The sequence below is a fragment of the Panulirus ornatus genome, chromosome 72, assembly GCF_036320965.1.
Source record: "Panulirus ornatus isolate Po-2019 chromosome 72, ASM3632096v1, whole genome shotgun sequence".
Taxonomy (NCBI): Eukaryota; Metazoa; Arthropoda; class Malacostraca; order Decapoda; family Palinuridae; genus Panulirus; species Panulirus ornatus.
In genome coordinates, this window is record NC_092295.1 from 8,022,034 (window position 1) to 8,041,860 (window position 19,827).

A 19,827-nucleotide genomic window follows, 5' to 3' on the forward strand; every position below is an offset into this window, starting at 1 on the left:
CAGACACAGATGTGTCACGGTAAGCAGATTCTTCGAATCTGTCGCTTCAGTGTAAACAAAGGCTACAATTGTAACATATATGTGACATACACATTCAGGCTAGACTCAGCAAGCCAAAAAATGGAATTTATCAAGATCTTGAAGTCTGATATGTGTAAAGACCGCATTTCTGTGCAGTGTTTTGATCTCTGACCAGTGGATAATGTTTCCTGAATGTGAGAATTTCTTGTCATCGCTTTTCATGTTACGAGTTATTATAGTACGTTACAGTTACTGTATGCTTAAAAAGATTATCCATGGGAGTATGTATTTGCTACTAGTTTGTCTGAACATGATGTGTCGTTTTCTTATCGCGCAGTTGTTTGGGTTTTTGCTTAATTGCTGCATTTGATGTACAACATATACTACGCTGTAGCTAACCTCTATCTCATCACGACTGTTCATGTTTCTACTTACAACCTGATTATTGTATGTTGACAGCTACACAGTCTTCATTGTTGCCGTACTTGAATGAATATTGATAAGTACATGCGTAGTTTGATATTCTTTGAATACTCACATAAATATTTTGATTAAGAACACAGAAAATATCTCAATTTTGAAGAAAACATACTAGAAATGAGGTCTCCCACATGATCTACAGATAAAATGAATCACTTGTGATTACAAGACACTGTAGTATACATATATACATTTTTCTACATCTTATGACAATGTTATGTCACCCCCCTTAAAAAGTAAGGATAATCATTATAGTTACCCATGAAAGTAAACCGTTCTTCTTTTCTTCTTGCTTTACCATTTTCTATGATTATCTATTTCTCCTGGGGTCGGTCAATGTCAAATGGCATTGCAGAAGATGTCACATACAATCTAAAGCATTGCAGGAAAACCTCTTTTACTCTATATCTCCCACGGTGTCATTCTCAGATGAAGAATCCGAAGCTTCGAGCTTGTGAGATAAATTCCCATCATTCTACTACGCTTCAAAGTTCTTATCATTATATTACTAAGCGTGTGTTACATTATGTATTTTGCATCTGTCCTGTAACACTGGAAGTATATTTACTCTGTTAAGTATGAAGTTTGAAATGGTGTCGTGGGTTCCGAACTGATACTGCTTCGAATAAAGTAACCCAGTCAGGCAGTAGCGTAGCTGTTATCATGTGGAAACTGTTTACAGTTGTTGTGTTGAGGTATATGTATATATACATTAAATCCTCTTAGTTCACCTTTTCCATACATCGTAGGCATTTTACTTTACAAACTCATGTGTATATGATATATATAGTTTGTGTATATAATGTACATTGTGTGTGTTTCATGTCTAATCAACTCGTTGATCATTTTTGGGCCATATATTGCCCCGAAATATGTAGCCTTTATGCATTTCCTCGTCAATCGATTCCTATAAGACGTCCATTCTAAGGAACTTAGGCTTATAGTAGATCAGTGTTTGATATATTTAAGGGATTTGTTTCGTTTGTTACGATCAACAAATAAACAAGCGATTGAAAGTGGGCCGGAAATGACTTAGCCAGAGGCACGTGATATTTTACCCATTTATGTTTTTGATGTCTGGTTATTTTGATCATGGCCGAATATACATTCAGTCTGGAGTTTGATTAGAACCGATCCAATGATGTGTGTGAGACGCGTAGTTTGAGGGAGGAGGATGTTGTTTTGCTCTTAAACCCACTGAATATCAAGTGAGGACAGAGTAATTCAGTGATTCAGTACACGTCCCTGAGCTAGTCACAGATGAAATCCTAACATGGCTAAAGCTTGTGATGCCTTGTGTACGTACGTGACTGTATGACCCTAGTGTACGTGCCTGTATGACCCTAGAGAATCTACTAGTATGACCCTGGTGTACGTGCCTGTATGAACCCGGCATACGTGTCTGTATGACCCTGGCATACGTGTCTGTATGACCCTGGCATATGTGACAGTATGACCCTGGCATACGTGTTTGTATGATCCTGGCATACGCACCTGTATGACCTAGGCATACGTGTTTGTATGACCCTGGTGTACGTGTCTGTATGACCCTGGCATACGAGCTTGTATGACCCTGGCATACGTGTTTGTATGACTCTGGCATACGTGCCTGTATGACCCTGGCATACGTGCTTGTATGACCATGGCATACGTATCTATATGACCCTGGCATACGTGTCTGTATGACCCTGGCATACGTGTCTGTATGACCCTGGCATACGTATCTGTATGACCCTGGCATACGTGCTTGTATGACCTTGGCATACATACCTGTATGACCTTGGCATACGTGTTTGTATGACCCTGGTGTACGTGTCTGTATGACCCTGGCATACGAGCTTGTATGACCCTGGCATACGTGTTTGTATTTCTCTGGCGTACGTGCCTGTATGACCCTGGCATACGTGCCTGTATGACCATGGCATACGTGTCTGTATGACCCTGGCATACGTGTCTGTATGACCCTGGCATACGTGTCTGTATGACCCAGGAATACATGCCTGTATGACCCTGGCATACGTGTTTGTATGACTCTAGCATACATTTATTTGAAAGGGGTGATGAAACATTATAATTCCCGTTGGATAGGATTAAAAAACTATCAAATGGCTTTATAGACAGTTTAATGAACATAAAGTCATACACAACTGTAGCTGACTGTGATACCAGATCAAGAAGGTGAGATGCATGGCATGCCATCCAAGATTGTCCTGTGGATTACACTGGGGAGTCATGATAGTCAGGGTGCGAAATAGTTTGTGCCAGTGGGTTTCTAATTTTCTCCCTGATGGTGGACAACCCACATAAGATGGGTAAAGGACCACGTAGCTGCCACATATAGCATACATGAATGACAGTTTATGCTCTCATGGTCCTTAACCCATATTTCTTCAATTTTGTTTCACAAATACTTTGCTATAAGTGAACAAAGAGTATAGGCATAGAATGATCCTTGTCATTCACAATTACTTCCTCAAACAGAGATTCCCTTTTATTCACTATGTTATAGCCCACAGTTTTGTCAAGCATAATTTACCTACATATCTTTAAGTAAGAAAATATGCTGTACTAAGGCTTTCATTCTGATCAAGTAAAAACCAATGCAATATGCCACTGCCTCACACAACTTAACAAGGTGACAAAACTTTCAGACAAGTTAAAGGACAAAATCATGTAAGGATCCACTATCACACTAATGCATGAAACCTTTTGGTCTTCAATGGCTTAAGTTCAAACTGCAGTGCTCATAAAAAAGAAAAAAAATGACCACAGAAATATCAGATACGTGCAATTAATAAATTTTTTTTCTACTCTCAACTTATGTATAAATTTGTTCAGTATTTGAAGTAGAGGATAAATGCCATTAAAGACCAGCAAAGTATCTAGTCTTAAAATCTTTAATACACATAAGTGTACCTAGTTTGCTTTGGTTCTCTGATATACAGGCTTTATACGTTTCTGATACAGATACAAAAAGGTCAACCCTACATACTCGTTAGAATAGCAAAAACACATTCATCCACATTTCATTCATGAACTATGAAAAAAATCATAAATTATAAATCTACTACTAATATACTAATTCAAGTTATAATACAAATAAACAGAAGGGTGACAACAGGCTGAGATAAACAATCCATAAGTGAAATAAAACTAAAAATGGTGTTGAAAATTCCTGGAACATTCACCACAGGGTAATGGTACTAGGAAAACAAGACACGTCAAGCAATGACACATACATGGTAAATCATATGTACTGGGCATATTTCAATAATCAGAACTTTTGAAAATCCACATGCAAAACTATTCATTATCATGCATTAATGATCATATTTTTGAAATTAATATTTTGAGCTGTCTGGCTTCTGGAATGTTCTCACCACAGACAAGCTTACTATAATTTTTGTTTTTATTGAAACAATGAAATACATTCATAAAACATGTTTCCATTGGTACTAAACAAAAGTGACAATATTATTTACTTACAATTTAATTCTGATCAACTGTACTATAACTGATTAGTATACAAGTGTCAACTTCAACAAATACACTGCAGCTGAACAAAGCATATTTACACCTTTAAACAGCTTGTGATTCATACACAATCTTCAGGGGGTCTCTTCAAAACCCATCTTCCTAGAATCCATCCACCAAATCCCATAGAAAAATAATAAATAACATTAGACCTTATACAAGCTCTCACTACAGGGGAAAACTTCTAACTCGCATCTTAACGGCAAGATTTTGAGGGACCCTGCCTTAATTCATCATCTCATTTATTGAGCCATGAAAATGAAATGTGATCCGATTATGCAGTCAGCAAGCACTAGGGTCACTAATTAAATCTAACAATGAGTGATCTGAGTTTCTTCTGACACATATACTTTCATTATGTTCCTGCTCTTTGCAAGTTCCTGAAATATTACAATAACCTTTCCATTTTTTAAAGCAGCAAACAATGACATCCTGTACTCATTGATGATCTGATTTTATAACTCACAAGATATGCAGACAATGCACAATCTTTCTCTGCACAGAAGAAAGCAGTAAAACAATCCTAAGTGACAGGTACTTTGATTTTCTAGTATGGTACATGAAGACTAGAAAAATACTTTCACGATACATAATAGATGAAGAACTATCACACTCATATGAAGCTGAACAGTTGACAGACATGTTATCACTTAATTTGACAAAGCATGTTACCAAATGATTAACCAGTGCTATTGAACCAACATTCCTTGTCTGTCATGAGTGTGAAGGAACACTTCCCGCCTTTTACATGTACCTCTACAGAACTTGCAGTTGGGGTTAAACCTATTTGAAGAATGACAACCGAGTTAGCAACCATGCTGGAAGAGATTCTTGGCACTATACCAGTAGAGAATAAATGGAACTGCTGAGTCAGTAAGTATCTAGATTCTCCATGCTACAAAGTTATCAAAAGCCAATATGAGCTAAACATCCTAAATAAGTTAAACAAGAAACTGGACCCCAGTGCCACACTAACAGCTGGAAACATGCAAGTTATACTACCGTGGAAACATTACTCACCCTAGATTATAATTCTCAGCCAAGAATTGGACTATCTAAGATTTAATGTTTACAGAAGACTAGTTATTGTATGAGAAACTTAAAAAAAGCATCTTATGATCACATATCAAGCTACATACAGTATTTCTGGCCAAAAGTTTTTGAGTCTACCTGCAAGTATAAAAAATATTCAATGGATAATATTTTTTTCTTCTTGAAGTCCAGAATTGCCATTCCTGTGCACCATAAACCATTCTGCCACCTAAATACTACTAAGTGTTGGTGGCTGTTATGATGACAATAGTTGTCTTTAATTCAAAAGCTATTGCAATGGGATACAAAGAATTCCCACAATGACTCACAACTGTTGATGTTTGAAGATACCCTGCAAAAACATCAGACCTACATTTTTAGGTGCTTGAGTTTCATTGTGAGCTGAAATTCTTTTAATTAATGGATTATCTAAATGAAAAGCATACACCCTTTCAATCAAAATATACATCATATACATTTCTCGTATCATTTCAACATAAATTCTTATCTTTACAATATAACAGATATCTGGGCTTAATGGAATTTTGATGTGTCAACTTCATCTAATTTTTGTTAAGTCTATATACCAGCATTCTGAACCATCCAGACCGGACATCAAACTGAGTCCAACACCCATTTCAAAAAGATATGCTTATCAGCCTTTGTAGGGTGTATTGGTATAGTTGCCGAGAGCTAGTAGTTATCCAAAGCATTATCTACAATCCATTTTCCTAATATCACTGGTCACTCTCACATCAATCTCTTGATTTCAGTCCATCAAAGAGCTCCTCAATGCTGCTGACTGCTGCTCAAGTGGAACAGAGATTAGCAGCAACCACCACCTTGTCCACCTGCTGCTCCTTGGTTTCCAGTAAGGCCAGCACCACTTGGAGAATGCCGAGGTCCAATCTTAATGCCATTAGCCTAAAACAAAAATGATAAATTCAGAAGCGATCCAGAATACACAAAAGTTCATAAAACTTTTTATATTTAAGGGGCAAAAATGGAGAACGTTCTCTTAACACAAATTTTTCAAAAATATACATCCGTGATCCATGGGAAGTGAAATGCAAAGTAACCTACCATAGATGGGTGCAACTTAATACTTCCCAAAAGGAGTAGGATAGGAAGGAACTAAGTAAAGAATTTTACTTAAAAACTTCGTCATCTGTTCCTGATGCTACCTTGCTCAAATGGGAAACGGAAAGCTGACGTGGAATAAGAAAGAAAACTCCAAAATAAAGTATACACTAGAAATGGCTTCTGAACAACTTACTAAGTTCTCTAATCATTTAGCTTAGATGATATCTAACAGAAGTTTATCAAAACTTTGGTCACGAGGACTTGAGATAATGGTGAAGGGGAACTGGTTGCTGTGACGGTTACTAGAATAGAGGGTGAGGTTCTAAGGTTTGTCTATTTCACCCCTCAAATCATATGATTCAGAAACTATTTAAACTAGAGGTGACGGATTCTGAACCATCCAGACTGGATATCAAAATGAGCCTAACGCCCACCTCAAGAAAATATGGTTAATGTCACCTATGCAACACATCCCTTTCTCTCTCTGTAAGCTCCCTGCAGCCACTCAAAATATCTCTTAAGCCCTAAAGAGAACACAGGACATGTTAACAGTTGGGATCAATATCACTGGCAAGGGTCATCCTTGTCTACATGATACAACATCTCTGCTAACCCCCCCTTGATTGTAAAGTGGTGTATATTAGAAGCGTTTCTCTCTTTTCTTCATGGAGTTTTTCTACCTAAAACTGCAAGACTTCCTTATTGGTCAGATCCTTTGAATACAACTCCAGAAATTTTCAACTGTCTGCTAGAACTGGAGCAGTCTTCCCTTCCTAAAAGGGAAAACAGAAGAAGGAGTCACGCGGGGAGTATTCATCCTCCTCCAAGGCTCAGATTGGGTTGTCTAAATGTGTGTGGATGTAACCAAGATGAGAAAAAAGGAGAGATAGGTAGTGGTAGTGGTGATGTGAGAAGGAGATGGAGTGAGCATTTTGAAGGTTTGTTGAATGTGTTTGATGATAGAGTGGCAGATATAGGGTGTTTTGGTCGAGGTGGTGTGCAAAGTGAGAGGGTTAGGGAAAATGATTTGGTAAACAGAGAAGAGGTAGTGAAAGCTTTGCGGAAGATGAAAGCCGGCAAGGCAGCAGGTTTGGATGGTATTGCAGTGGAATTTATTAAAAAAGGGGGTGACTGTATTGTTGACTGGTTGGTAAGGTTATTTAATGTATGTATGACTCATGGTGAGGTGCCTGAGGATTGGCGGAATGCGTGCATAGTGCCATTGTACAAAGGCAAAGGGGATAAGAGTGAGTGCTCAAATTACAGAGGTATAAGTTTGTTGAGTATTCCTGGTAAATTATATGGGAGGGTATTGATTGAGAGGGTGAAGGCATGTACAGAGCATCAGATTGGGGAAGAGCAGTGTGGTTTCAGAAGTGGTAGAGGATGTGTGGATCAGGTGTTTGCTTTGAAGAATGTATGTGAGAAATACTTAGAAAAGCAAATGGATTTGTATGTAGCATTTATGGATCTCGAGAAGGCATATGATAGAGTTGATAGAGATGCTCTGTGGAAGGTATTAAGAATATATGGTGTGGGAGGAAAGTTGTTAGAAGCAGTGAAAAGTTTTTATCGAGGATGTAAGGCATGTGTGCGTGTAGGAAGAGAGGAAAGTGATTGGTTCTCAGTGAATGTAGGTTTGCGGCAGGGGTGTGTGATGTCTCCATGGTTGTTTAATTTGTTTATGGATGGGGTTGTTAGGGAGGTAAATGCAAGAGTTTTGGAAAGAGGGGCAAGTATGAAGTCTGTTGGGGATGAGAGAGCTTGGGAAGTGAGTCAGTTGTTGTTCGCTGATGATACAGCGCTGGTGGCTGATTCATGTGAGAAACTGCAGAAGCTGGTGACTGAGTTTGGAAAAGTGTGTGGAAGAAGAAAGTTAAGAGTAAATGTGAATAAGAGCAAGGTTATTAGGTACAGTAGGGTTGAGGGTCAAGTCAATTGGGAGGCGAGTTTGAATGGAGAAAAACTGGAGGAAGTGAAGTGTTTTAGATATCTGGGAGTGGATTTGGCAGCGGATGGAACAATGGAAGCGGAAGTGAATCATAGGGTGGGGGAGGGGGCGAAAGTTCTGAAAGCGTTGAAGAATGTGTGGAAGTCGAGAGCATTATCTCGGAGAGCAAAAATGGGTATGTTTGATGGAATAGTGGTTTCAACAATGTTATATGGTTGCGAGGCGTGGGCTATGGATAGAGTTGTGCGGAGGAGGGTGGATGTGCTGGAAATGAGATGTTTGAGGACAATATGTGGTGTGAGGTGGTTTGATCGAGTAAGTAATAATAGGGTAAGAGGGATGTGTGGTAATAAAAAGTGTGGTTGAGAGAGCAGAAGGTGTTTTGAAATGGTTTGGTCACATGGAGAGAATGAGTGAGGAAAGATTGACCAAGAGGATACATGTGTCAGAGGTGGAGGGAACAAGAAGTGGGAGACCAATTTGAAGGTGGAAAGATGGAGTGAAAAAGATTTTGAGTGATCGGGGCCTGAACATGCAGGAGGGTGAAAGGTGTGCAACGAATTGAGTGAAATGGAGCGATGTGGTATACCGGGGTCGACGTGCTGTCAATGGATTGAACCAGGGCATGTGAAGCGTCTGGGGTAAACCATGGAAAGTTCTGTGGGGCCTGGATGTGGAAAGGGAGCTGTGGCTTCAGTGCATTATTACATGACAGCTAGAGACTGAGTGTGAACGAATGTGGGCTTTGTTGTCTTTTCCTAGCGCTACCTCGCACACATGAGGGGGGAGGGGATTGTTATTTCATGTGTGGCGGGGTGGCGATGGGAATGAATAAAGGCAGACAGTATGAATTATGTACATGTGTATATATGTATATGTCTGTGTGTGTATATATATGTATAAGTTGAGATGTATAGGTATGTATATTTGCGTGTGTGGACGTGTATGTATATACATGTGTTTGTGGGTGGGTTGGGCCATTCTTTCGTCTGTTTCCTTGCGCTACCTCGCTAACACAGGAGACAGCGACAAAGCAAAATAAATAAATGCAAAATAAAAAAAAAAAAAATAAGCTTTAGAGTAAATAAAGGGGTATGAACCAGTTATTGATTTAGAAAAGACATGTGATGAATTGAATAGGAAAGTGAAAGTACTTTGGGAAATTTTTTTATTTATTTATTTTGCTTTGTCGCTGTCTCCCACGCTTGCACTACCTCACAAACGCGGGAGACAGCGACAAAGCAAAATAATAAAAAAAAAAAAAAGCTTATATAAGTGCAAAAACCTGATCCACACACCCTCTTTCCTTCCCAAACCCACCGTGTTCTTCACAAACAAAGGATTTACCTTGCCATCACATTAATATTCAGATTAACCATGGTTAAAACAGTAACCAGAGGCTAATTTTGTATATCTGTGATGATACACTAATCCTCACCTCATTATGAACATCAAAAACTCCCTCCTGTATCTTTTCATAGATCTCACGGGCTGTGTTGATAAATGCTTCTTCTACATTGGCTGCTGTTTTTGCTGAGGTCTCCATGAATACCAAGCCATGTTCCCTGGCGAAAGCTTCACCTTCCTCTCGTTTTACCTCCCTCCGAGAATCCAAATCACTGTAAGAAGAAATAAAAAAATTATTGTTTTATATCTATATTATTACTTCCCTTAGTTTGACACGGATAGTTCATATAAATCTCTCAGCCATATCAAATCACACTTATGATGCTGGAAAACTAATAATGCACGGAGGGATAATAAAAGAAGTCAAATTATGCAACTTGGGTTGTAGCTATGTTTGCCTCCATTAACTAACAGATATAATCCGTAAGAAAAGGTGTACTAATTATTCTCATAATGAAAATACTACCATCAGCATTTAACCCTCTAAGCCATATACTCTCATCTTCAGTCCTTCAATTTCATTTTTACATAAACTGACACGGCAAAGGCACAAATATGCCCCAATCAAAGAATGTAGAAAATAATAAGGAATACAGAAGTGTCTGTAATTATCACTCTTTGCAAAAGAAAGGTTCTAGAAAGATGGAAAGACTAAACAATAAACAAAACTCCACACCTTAATGGTACGAGTAAAGAAAGCGGTAGCACATTCATCAAATAATACTAATATCCTATTTCCTTCACAGGTTTTTCTTACTTTTACCTTTTCCTAGTTTCCTCCCACACCATATAAGTAAAAAGAAAGTTGGAATGGGCTATTTTTTCAAGCTGTTAACCGACCTCTTGTTGCCAATCAGCATGATAACCATGTTTGAATTAGAGTGCTGACGGGCATCCTCCAACCATTGAGTAAGGTGATTAAAGGTCTCCCTCCTCGTGATATCATACACTAAGAGAGCTCCAGCTGCACCACGATAATATGAGCGAGTGATAGATCGGAATGCCTCCTGTCCAGCCTGGAAGTAAAATACAAATTAGAAAATCTTTCTTTAATACTATGCTATATTTGGGGGATGGTAAAAATGCCAGTACAATAAGACACTAAATGAATTACGAAACTTAAAAACAAATAAGAAACTCACAGAAAAAGGAAAAGCATAAACTCAATGAAATTATCATTACAATATCACAAAAAAATTAAAAAGAAGAGAGAAAACCATGCTACTTCTAAAAAGTTAACATATATGTTTATTATCACTTAATTCCACATCGCTAAGAATCTTAGTGAAAAAAAAATATTAAATCATAATGACTTTGTGGTACAGCATGCATTACCTAATGACCATATGGGAGCAATGAGAAACTTTGGAAACTGTAAGAAGAATGTTCACTTCAGTAAAGGTGTTCAACACAGAAGCAAAAGCAATCATAAACATGCTTGCCAAAATATGGGGTGTATATGGCAGAAATAAGAATAGAGGAATCCTATTAGATTCATAAAAGCCAAAATATGAGGTGTATATGGCAGAAATAAGAATAGAGGAATCCTATTAGATTCATAAAAAAGATACTTAAATTACTAGTAACTTTTTACAAAATAAACTGGTGTCCGGGTATTCAACATCACTGATTCATTAGAGGATATCTGCACTGGTGCTGACAATAGTAAACATAAGGAAAAATTCAAAGATCCTGGAGAAATATTACCAGCTTGTTCATCAAATTAAGGGCAAAGCTAACACAGTGATTCCAGGAACACTACATGGGACCAGCACCATGATACCCTTCTTCTGCAAGAGTCATAGTCTTAATGCTATGACTGCAGGAGGTTTTAAAGTTCCTAAACCTATGGCTGTTTGTTTGAGCTTTAGGTTGATCAACTGCCAGGTAAGATCTGTAACCAGACACAGACATGCACAGCAAAGCAACTACAACTATACTTTGAAAGGTTACCTCCTTCCACCAAAATTTATTACCATATATACATGCACACTAAATCAAAATTATTACTAAACATGTGAAGGAAAATACAGTACATACTACAGCTACTCACTAACCATATGTCCACATGACATCTTGAAGCATTAAGGTTGTACAGTGCAAAAATCTGGACAGATAAATTCAAATTTTGAGGCAAACTAAACTTGAATCTAGAGGCATATTAAACTTGTCTTCTGATACAAACTAAACTTCACTACAGCGTAGGCAATGCCTGGCATACAACCTGATAAATTATAATCCTCTTAAATCTAAATTCATTTTCCGTACAATCTCTAATTTACTACTTATTTTGAGCAGCAATGGTACAAATTATTCTTGGTGGAAAAACATCAGATAAAACATAAGTTATCTAAATGGTTTTCCTTGATGAATACCTCTAATGCATCACTGAAAGAAACATAACTTTATGGTCATTCACATACATGACTCAAACACATTTGCGCGAAGACTAACAAAGCATTCACCTGACTCCCTAAGAATACACTCCTTCACTTCTCTCACTGTCAGGTACATGAGAACTGAATCACCAAGCTCTCAAAGCTCACAAAAACATACTAACCCATATCAATCTTGAACTCTTGGCCTACGATCTTTAATACATTCCCACAACCTATTACTCCTCAAAAATGCTACAGCTCCTTTCACTCATCCTCACACTTACCCTGGACTTTATCCCATAAACATTCTGTATCCATTCAGGCTCTTTTTTTCCCTAAATTTTGTTTCCATCATAGCCAAACCATCCAGATTTCTCTCATCAAATATCACAACTCTCTCACTCAACTTTTCATCATGGTGACAACTGCACATATTCAGGCATCCTAGACAGAGCCTTCGAGCACAAATCTTTCCTTGCCTCCTTCTTCTATTCTTGTTTTACTTCTCCATACTGTAAGCAATATCATACGAGGTAATTGTACAACTACATCCTAACTTGCAACAGGGTTTGGCTCCTGCATAACCTGTCACAATTCAAAACATTATAGATTGTGCAACTGAAACCCATGTTATAAGTGGGGTTTTGTTCCAAAACAAAACTTTTCTCAAACTAACTCTTCACACTTTCTCATAATGTAACTTGGATGATATAATCTTATGAAAACATACTAAAAAAATTATTTCAAAAGGTGACAATGAGGGCTCATGGTGCTTCTGGAATGGGAAGGGGTGGAGTGAGGATTACAAAGATGAGGGAGATATCCTCGTCTTGTCTGCTTTATCCCCTGAATTATCTAATTCAGCAGCAATGCCCTATCACTGGTAAAGATGAAATTTCTAGAGTACTTGCCAAAAAACGCAGTGATGAGGGCTTAATGTGCTGCTGGAGTAAGAGTGACTGAGAAGCAGATGGGATGAGGTGGACTATGCTTGTCTATGTCACTCTAAATTTTCTAATTTGAAAGCTGTTCCCATATTACAGGTAATGGAGATATAATTTGATGGTTCCATAGTGAAAAAAGGTAGTGATGAGGGAATGACATGTTGTTGGTATGGGTTATGGTAGAACGAGGATTACTGGGAATATTAGGGAAGTGCACTGGTCTTGTCTATATAACACCCTGAATTACATGATTCAGACTCTGTTTCCATAACAAGGGTAAGGCAAACAAAATTCAATAGATACATAACAAGAAAGTGATTAAGGCTTGACCATTTGCTAGAGTGAGATGGTGAGGAGTGATTTTCTGTATTTGTTGATTAAGGTTTATGTCATTCAGCAACTCTTGCCTAATAAAGTGTAAATGCAGACTTTACATAGTCCTTCATAACTCTGGGATTTTCTGAATGAATCACTTGTATCGATTCATACAAAGGATTGATTCACCCTTGTAATGCTCTCACATCTGGGGTGGTTCTAGCATTGCATCCTTACTTGACAGAGATGAATCGAAAGCAGTTCGACTTATAAACTGTACCAGGCTAGCTTCCAAACTTGACGCTCTTGCCCTACACCACACTGCTGGTTCACTTTCCCTCGTTTTTTGCTCCCAAGATGTGGCTGCTTGTGTGCCCCCATCACTAGACAGATTATGCAATACTCAGCAAGCTGCTGCATCACATGATAACTGTGTGACCATCAGCAACTCAAGGGTGGGCCATTTTGATAACTACTACTTTCCATACAAGTTGAACCTTTGGAACTCTCTACCTCCTCATGTCTTTCCCAATATCTACGACCAGGCACATCTTAAAAGATAGATTTTTCAGTTTCTCCAAAATTCGTAAATACTTTCCCCGGTCTTTTTTTTCCCTTTCATTATTCTCTTTAAATCTTAATTAAGGCCCATCCATGATGTAGACATTTGTTTGTGACTGGAGCCTTTTAACTTAAAAATAAATACAGCATTCCCTCAAAGCAGAAGCATCAAGCAAACTTTGACAGCTGTAAACACTGGGGCAGCCTTTTTCTTTCTTGCTAATAAACATCCTGGCTGGAAATCTCTTCTGGGTCAGTCACATTCATACTAAACACATACTGAAGTGTACGACCAACTTCCTCAATAACCTACACTAAACAGACACAAAATAAAAGGAAAAATTAAGGTAACTGTGCCATGAATTACAAAAATTTTTGTAATTGTACAAGCTCATCACCAGCAGGTGGGATGCTAATATATTTTGCCAGTTGGTAGGATACAACTCAAATAGCATGTTGCCATGAAATCACTGAATAATTCATAAGTAAAAAAAACAATACCTCAAAATACCATGAAATATTCAATTTTAGAGAGTAATCTGGAGATAAAAAATTTTCACAAGTATTACATACTTAAAGTGGGGCACAGATGTACAAGTAACATGCTTTATTTTCCATTAACATAACCCCTTATAATCAGCATTAAAGAAAATAATGACTGCTACTTACTGTATCCCATATCTGGAGCTTGATTAGTTTGTTGTCAATTGTGATCATGCGAGCACCAAACTCAACTCCAATAGTAAGATCATGAACAGGCTGAAATCGTTTGTCTGTAAACTGCAGCAAAAGGCATGATTTCCCCACTCCTGCAAAGGTAAAACAAAGAGATAATGCTTTCATCATGAAAGAATCATTTTATGAGTTACAAAAGTGTCTTTGCAGAGGTGATCCACAGCTGTATCAACAAAGAACAGTGACAAAAAAAATAAGCTATATAAGCACCAAGATACACAAGTGTTCTTAACATTAGTAACACTTGGGTTCAAAAGTAATATATACAGCAGCAAAGAAAATTCAAATTCTAAAAACAATGTTACAGACAGTAATTTATGAAATAAAGTTTAGAAAATTGAAAAAAAACTTTCTCCCAATGGATAACATGATATATATTCCCTTCAAAACTCATGACTCTGGTGAGGAGCATAGCATTCACTCACTCTTTGCAGAAGACCCTAGGGATCATCATAGGCTCTTCTTAGATATCAGGTCCAACAGGGATGGGCAAGAAAACCTTGAAAACTTCCTCGTGTGATCCTGCCTCAGAGAGTAAATGAATTTCATTCTATCCTCTACGGTATGATATGTGAACAAGAAAGCACATCCAAATGAAGAGGGAGGGGTTTTAAAAAACTTTCACATAAAACTAATCATAAGGCAAAAACCATACCTTCAGTTATGAATCAAAGACACAACAGAACTTGATGAAAGTGGAAGAAGTGTTAAAAATACTTTTCATGATCTCCAACGAAAGGTTTCCATGAAAGGCCATGGCAAAGGCCATCTACACACTCAAAACATGATCTAGCTGAAAGCCAAGGTGAGGCTCATAAAAAAAGCTTCTAGTATACATAGAAGCAATCTTACCAAGTAGGTTTTCAAGACTCAGGGTATACAGATCTCCAAACAGCCTCTAACAGCACCAACTTGGCATGGGTTATGATGTTCTCTTAATCAAAACAAATAATCGAGAAGTGCCTTTGACTTTCATTCTTAAGCAAAAATCTGTGATTCATGTCCATCTAAACTCATAAGACTGTCATAAGTGATAAGATCTCGGGACAGAACATAGTGTTTAATTCACTAACTTCCCTTCTCATACCCAAATGTAAAAGGACAATATATATTATCTATTTATATTTATTATAGTTAATCGTTTCCTGAGTCAACGAGGTAATGCCAGGAAACAGACAAGAAACATTTTTATTAATCATTTTATTTATTTTGCTTGGTTGCCCAACCCACCCACATACACATGTATATACATACACGTCCACACACGCAAATATACATACCTATACATTATCTCGGAAAGCAAAAATGGGTATGTTTGAAGGAATAGTGGTTCCAACAATGTTGTATGGTTGCGAGGCATGGGCTATGGATAGAGTTGTGCGCAGGAGGATGGATGTGCTGGAAATGAGATGTTTGAGGACAATGTGTGGTGTGAGGTGGTTTGATCGAGTGAGTAACGTAAGGGTAAGAGAGATGTGTGGAAATAAAAAGAGCGTGGTTGAGAGAGCAGAAGAGGGTGTTTTGAAGTGGTTTGGGCACATGGAGAGGATGGAAAGATTGACCAAGAGGATATATGTGTCGGAGGTGGAGGGAGCAAGGAGAAGAGGGAGACCAAATTGGAGGTGGAAAGATGGAGTGAAAAAGATTTTGTGTGATCGGGGCCTGAACATGCAGGAGGGTGAAAGGAGGGCAAGGAATAGAGTGAATTGGAGCGATGTGGTATACCGGGGTTGACGTGCTGTCAGTGGATTGAATCAAGGCATGTGAAGCGTCTGGGGTAGACCATGGAAAGCTGTGTAGGTGTGTGTATTTGCGTGTGTGGACGTGTGTATATGCATGTGTGTGGGGGTGGGTTGGGCCATTTCTTTCGTCTGTTTCCTTGCGCTACCTCGCAAACACGGGAGACAGCGACAAAGTATAAAAAAAAAAAAAAAAAAAATATATATATATATATATATATATATATATATATATATATATATATATATATATATATATATATATATATTTTTTTTCATACTATTCGCTATTTCCTGCGATAGTGAGGTAGTGTTAAGAACAGAGGACTGGGCCTTTGAGGGAATATCCTCACCTGGACCTCTTCTCTGTTCCTTCTTTTGAGAAAAAAAAAAAAAAAAAAAAGAGAGGGGAGGATTTCCAGCCCCCCCCGCTCCCTTCCCTTTTAGTCGCCTTCTACGACACGCAGGGAATACGTGGGAAGTATTCTTTCTCCCCTATCCCCAGGGAAATATATATATATATATATATATAAATATATATATATATATATATATATATATATATATATATATATATATATATATATATATATACACACACAGACATATACATATATACACATGTACATAATTCATGCTGTCTGCCTTTATTCATTCCCATCGCCACCTTGCCACACATGAACTAACAACCCTCTCCCCCTCATGTGCGTGAGGTAGCGCTAGGAAAAGACAACAAAGGCCCCATTCGTTCACACTCAGTCTCTAGCTGTCATGTAATAATGCACCAAAACCACAGCTCTCCACGTGGATCCAGGCTCCACAGAACTTTCCATATATATATATATATATATATATTAATAAATAATTTGCTTTGTCGCTGTCTCCCGCGTTAGTGAGGCAGCGCAAGGAAACATTCAGTATCTAGCTGTCATGTGTATTGCACCGAAACCACAGCTCCCTTTCCACACCTAGGTCCCAAAAAACTTTCCATGGTTTACCCAAGAGGCTTCGCATACCCTGGTTCAATTCAGACTGAAGAAGGGATGATGTGAGCTTGCCGATGCAAATTCCAAAATTACTCTCATTACTATCTATTAAAGAAATACAAGTAAATACAAAGATTATGTAGACAAAAAGTTAAATAACATTGTTTGAATGACTGTGAGATAGCCCTGAAGGTCTTGTGAAACATAATTCCTCCAGCAAAGGTGGGATAGGGGAGGGGGAGGTTGCGAGCCTCGTCATCCATATTCACAAAATAACAACACTATTTGTGATCTCTAATTACACACATTTTCGTAAAATGCATGGTACTTTTACAGATTACAGACCACAGAAGTTACGAAACTTCTGTTATATACAATCGAAAGGTCTATTTTTTGGAGGCCCCCAGCAAGGAACACTCATACCCTATTTTACAATAGGTTAGGCAAATTCATTAAATTAGGATGTATACCACTGCTCATCCAAAAAAATCTTTGAAGGGCAGAAAGTTTATGGTGTCAGAAACATTTTTACCTCATTAAAGTAATTAGAGATATGAATTACCAGAATACTTAGAAATATCATTAGATTTTAAATGATTGTAGTTCTGCAATGCTAAGAAAGCATCTAAAAAATTCAGTTTCAGTGTTTGATTAAAATTATAGTTTATTTTCTTATATTACATAGGGTGAGGGTTATAAACGCCACAGAAAATGTGGGGTTCAATTATGCAAATGTACATGAAACACTTGTAGAAAATCAATGCAATATGATTAACTGATATGTTGTTCTCATGTTATGTCTTAAACAAGGGATGGGCTTTGACTGAGGCATGTTTTGCCTAAGTCATGTTGGTCACAATAAGAAAAAAAAATTCGTTATGTACCCTAACCCCCATACCTATCACCTTATTCATCATTCTTGAATAAAATGTAAGGCAACTAATCGTGATCTACAACTCAACATATTCTTTAATTACGGTACTTGATATCTAAAGTTAGTTTTAATCTACGGGCAAAACTAGTCATACTGAAGGGAAAAAGTTCAGGATATTAGCCTCACTTTATGAATGATGGAGTTTTATCCTTAAATGTGAGTGAACATCACAAGACAACTTTTAACAGCAGGGGCCTAAGGTCCTCATATGAGTGCTAAATTTCACAAGCTTACCTTGAACAGCCCACTAATAATTTGGCGAGTGTGTCTGTCATGATAACCATAGGTGTTAATTAAAGGGACTAGCTCTCTATGGAAGTAAATTCTGAAATTTAAACACATACATTACTACATATGAATACCGTAACTGTAATCATTTTGTAAGAAAAATGGCTATTTTGTTATCATTTTTATTCTTTTCTTTACCCCATACTTTCACTTGGCTTCAGCGTTCAGCCTACTGTCCAGTTCTGTTGCATATTTCATATTACCTCCGTTTAAAACGCCATACCGTCTAATTATACTGCCTACTTGTTGCCATACTCTGCTCTGATTAGTTTGACTGTAATGATACGCACAACGCATCACCAAGCACAGTATAATGATGCTGCTGAGAATAATCCAGGGAGGATGGGTGACAGAATTCCTCGCCTTACATAATCTTCAAGATTTTCTTCCTTGTTCTAACGTACTCATACAATGTAGGACATCTGTCACTCCATCCTTAAGGAGGTCTTTCAATATCCTGTAAGGGCAGAGACTAGATAAAACACCATCAACAACGCGTTTACCCAAGCAAATCGATTTTCGCCATATTGAAGGGCCACTGTTATCAAACAAGATTCTCACCACTTGTAACCCATGTTTCCACGATATATCACTGCCATATTGCCCTCGAACGCTTAGCAATACTAACCAGTGTCTCCAATAATGATATACTTGAATAAATAATCGTATGACATCTTGATAAGAGTACAGAGTAATGTGACGTTGATGAAAACACGGAACAGCTGACAACGACAGCTCGACTGCCACACACCGTCGACTTCACTGAGCAAACTCCCATGAAAACAAAGTGCGTACATAAACCTTTTTCCAACTAACATCCATCTATAGACCTTTAAATCGGCATTATATCTCATTAATATATACAGAATATTCCTAATAATCCAGTTGACTCGAAGAAACTCGTTTTGGCTGTATTATTCTCGAAAACAAATTGTCTCCATTTTCTATGAAAAAAAAAGATGAAGTCGAGGGGATGGCTTTGTCCGTGAGCAACTGTTGGGTTTACAGATTGACTCATTCTAGTGTGAGTCACATGACTGGGGTGTGAAAAGAGTATAACAGTAATTCTTCAACCCCCAGGTTTACTTTCCTCACGTACAAGGTGAAATGTGATTACGTAATCTCATACCCTGCACCACACTGAGGATTTGTGGAGCTCATATGGTGTAGTATTTCTATATACCTGTAGCTATTGCTCTCTCTCTCTCTGTTTTACTAGTATGGAGTATTGATGAATACTCAGTCTTGTATTTGTGTTCTTTTGCTGGCAGTGTTGACCATTTTGAATCACAAAGGATCGATCAATAAATGTTAAAGCTAAGAATTCTTTAACTGCGAATACAGTGGTCGCCAGGGAAGTGAAAATGTTGGCAGATTAAAAGTTCAAAAAGAAATGAATAATGTTTTGAATGGCACACTGTCGAATTTAGATCATAATG

At 37.8% G+C, this 19,827-nt stretch overlaps 1 protein-coding gene across 1 annotated transcript; it reads right to left on the minus strand.

The window, feature by feature from the left end:
• Positions 1-2,607: 2,607 nt before the first annotated feature.
• Rab2 (RAS oncogene family member Rab2) lies at positions 2,608-19,169 on the minus strand. The gene is made up of 5 exons (XM_071660745.1): positions 19,017-19,169; positions 14,376-14,515; positions 10,349-10,524; positions 9,540-9,720; positions 2,608-5,991 (listed from the first exon to the last, which is right to left on the minus strand). The coding sequence occupies exons 1-5, from the start codon at positions 19,060-19,062 to the stop codon at positions 5,893-5,895; spliced, it is 642 nt and encodes a 213-aa protein (XP_071516846.1). The 5' UTR covers positions 19,063-19,169; the 3' UTR covers positions 2,608-5,892.
• Between the last annotated feature and the right edge of the window lie 658 nt (positions 19,170-19,827).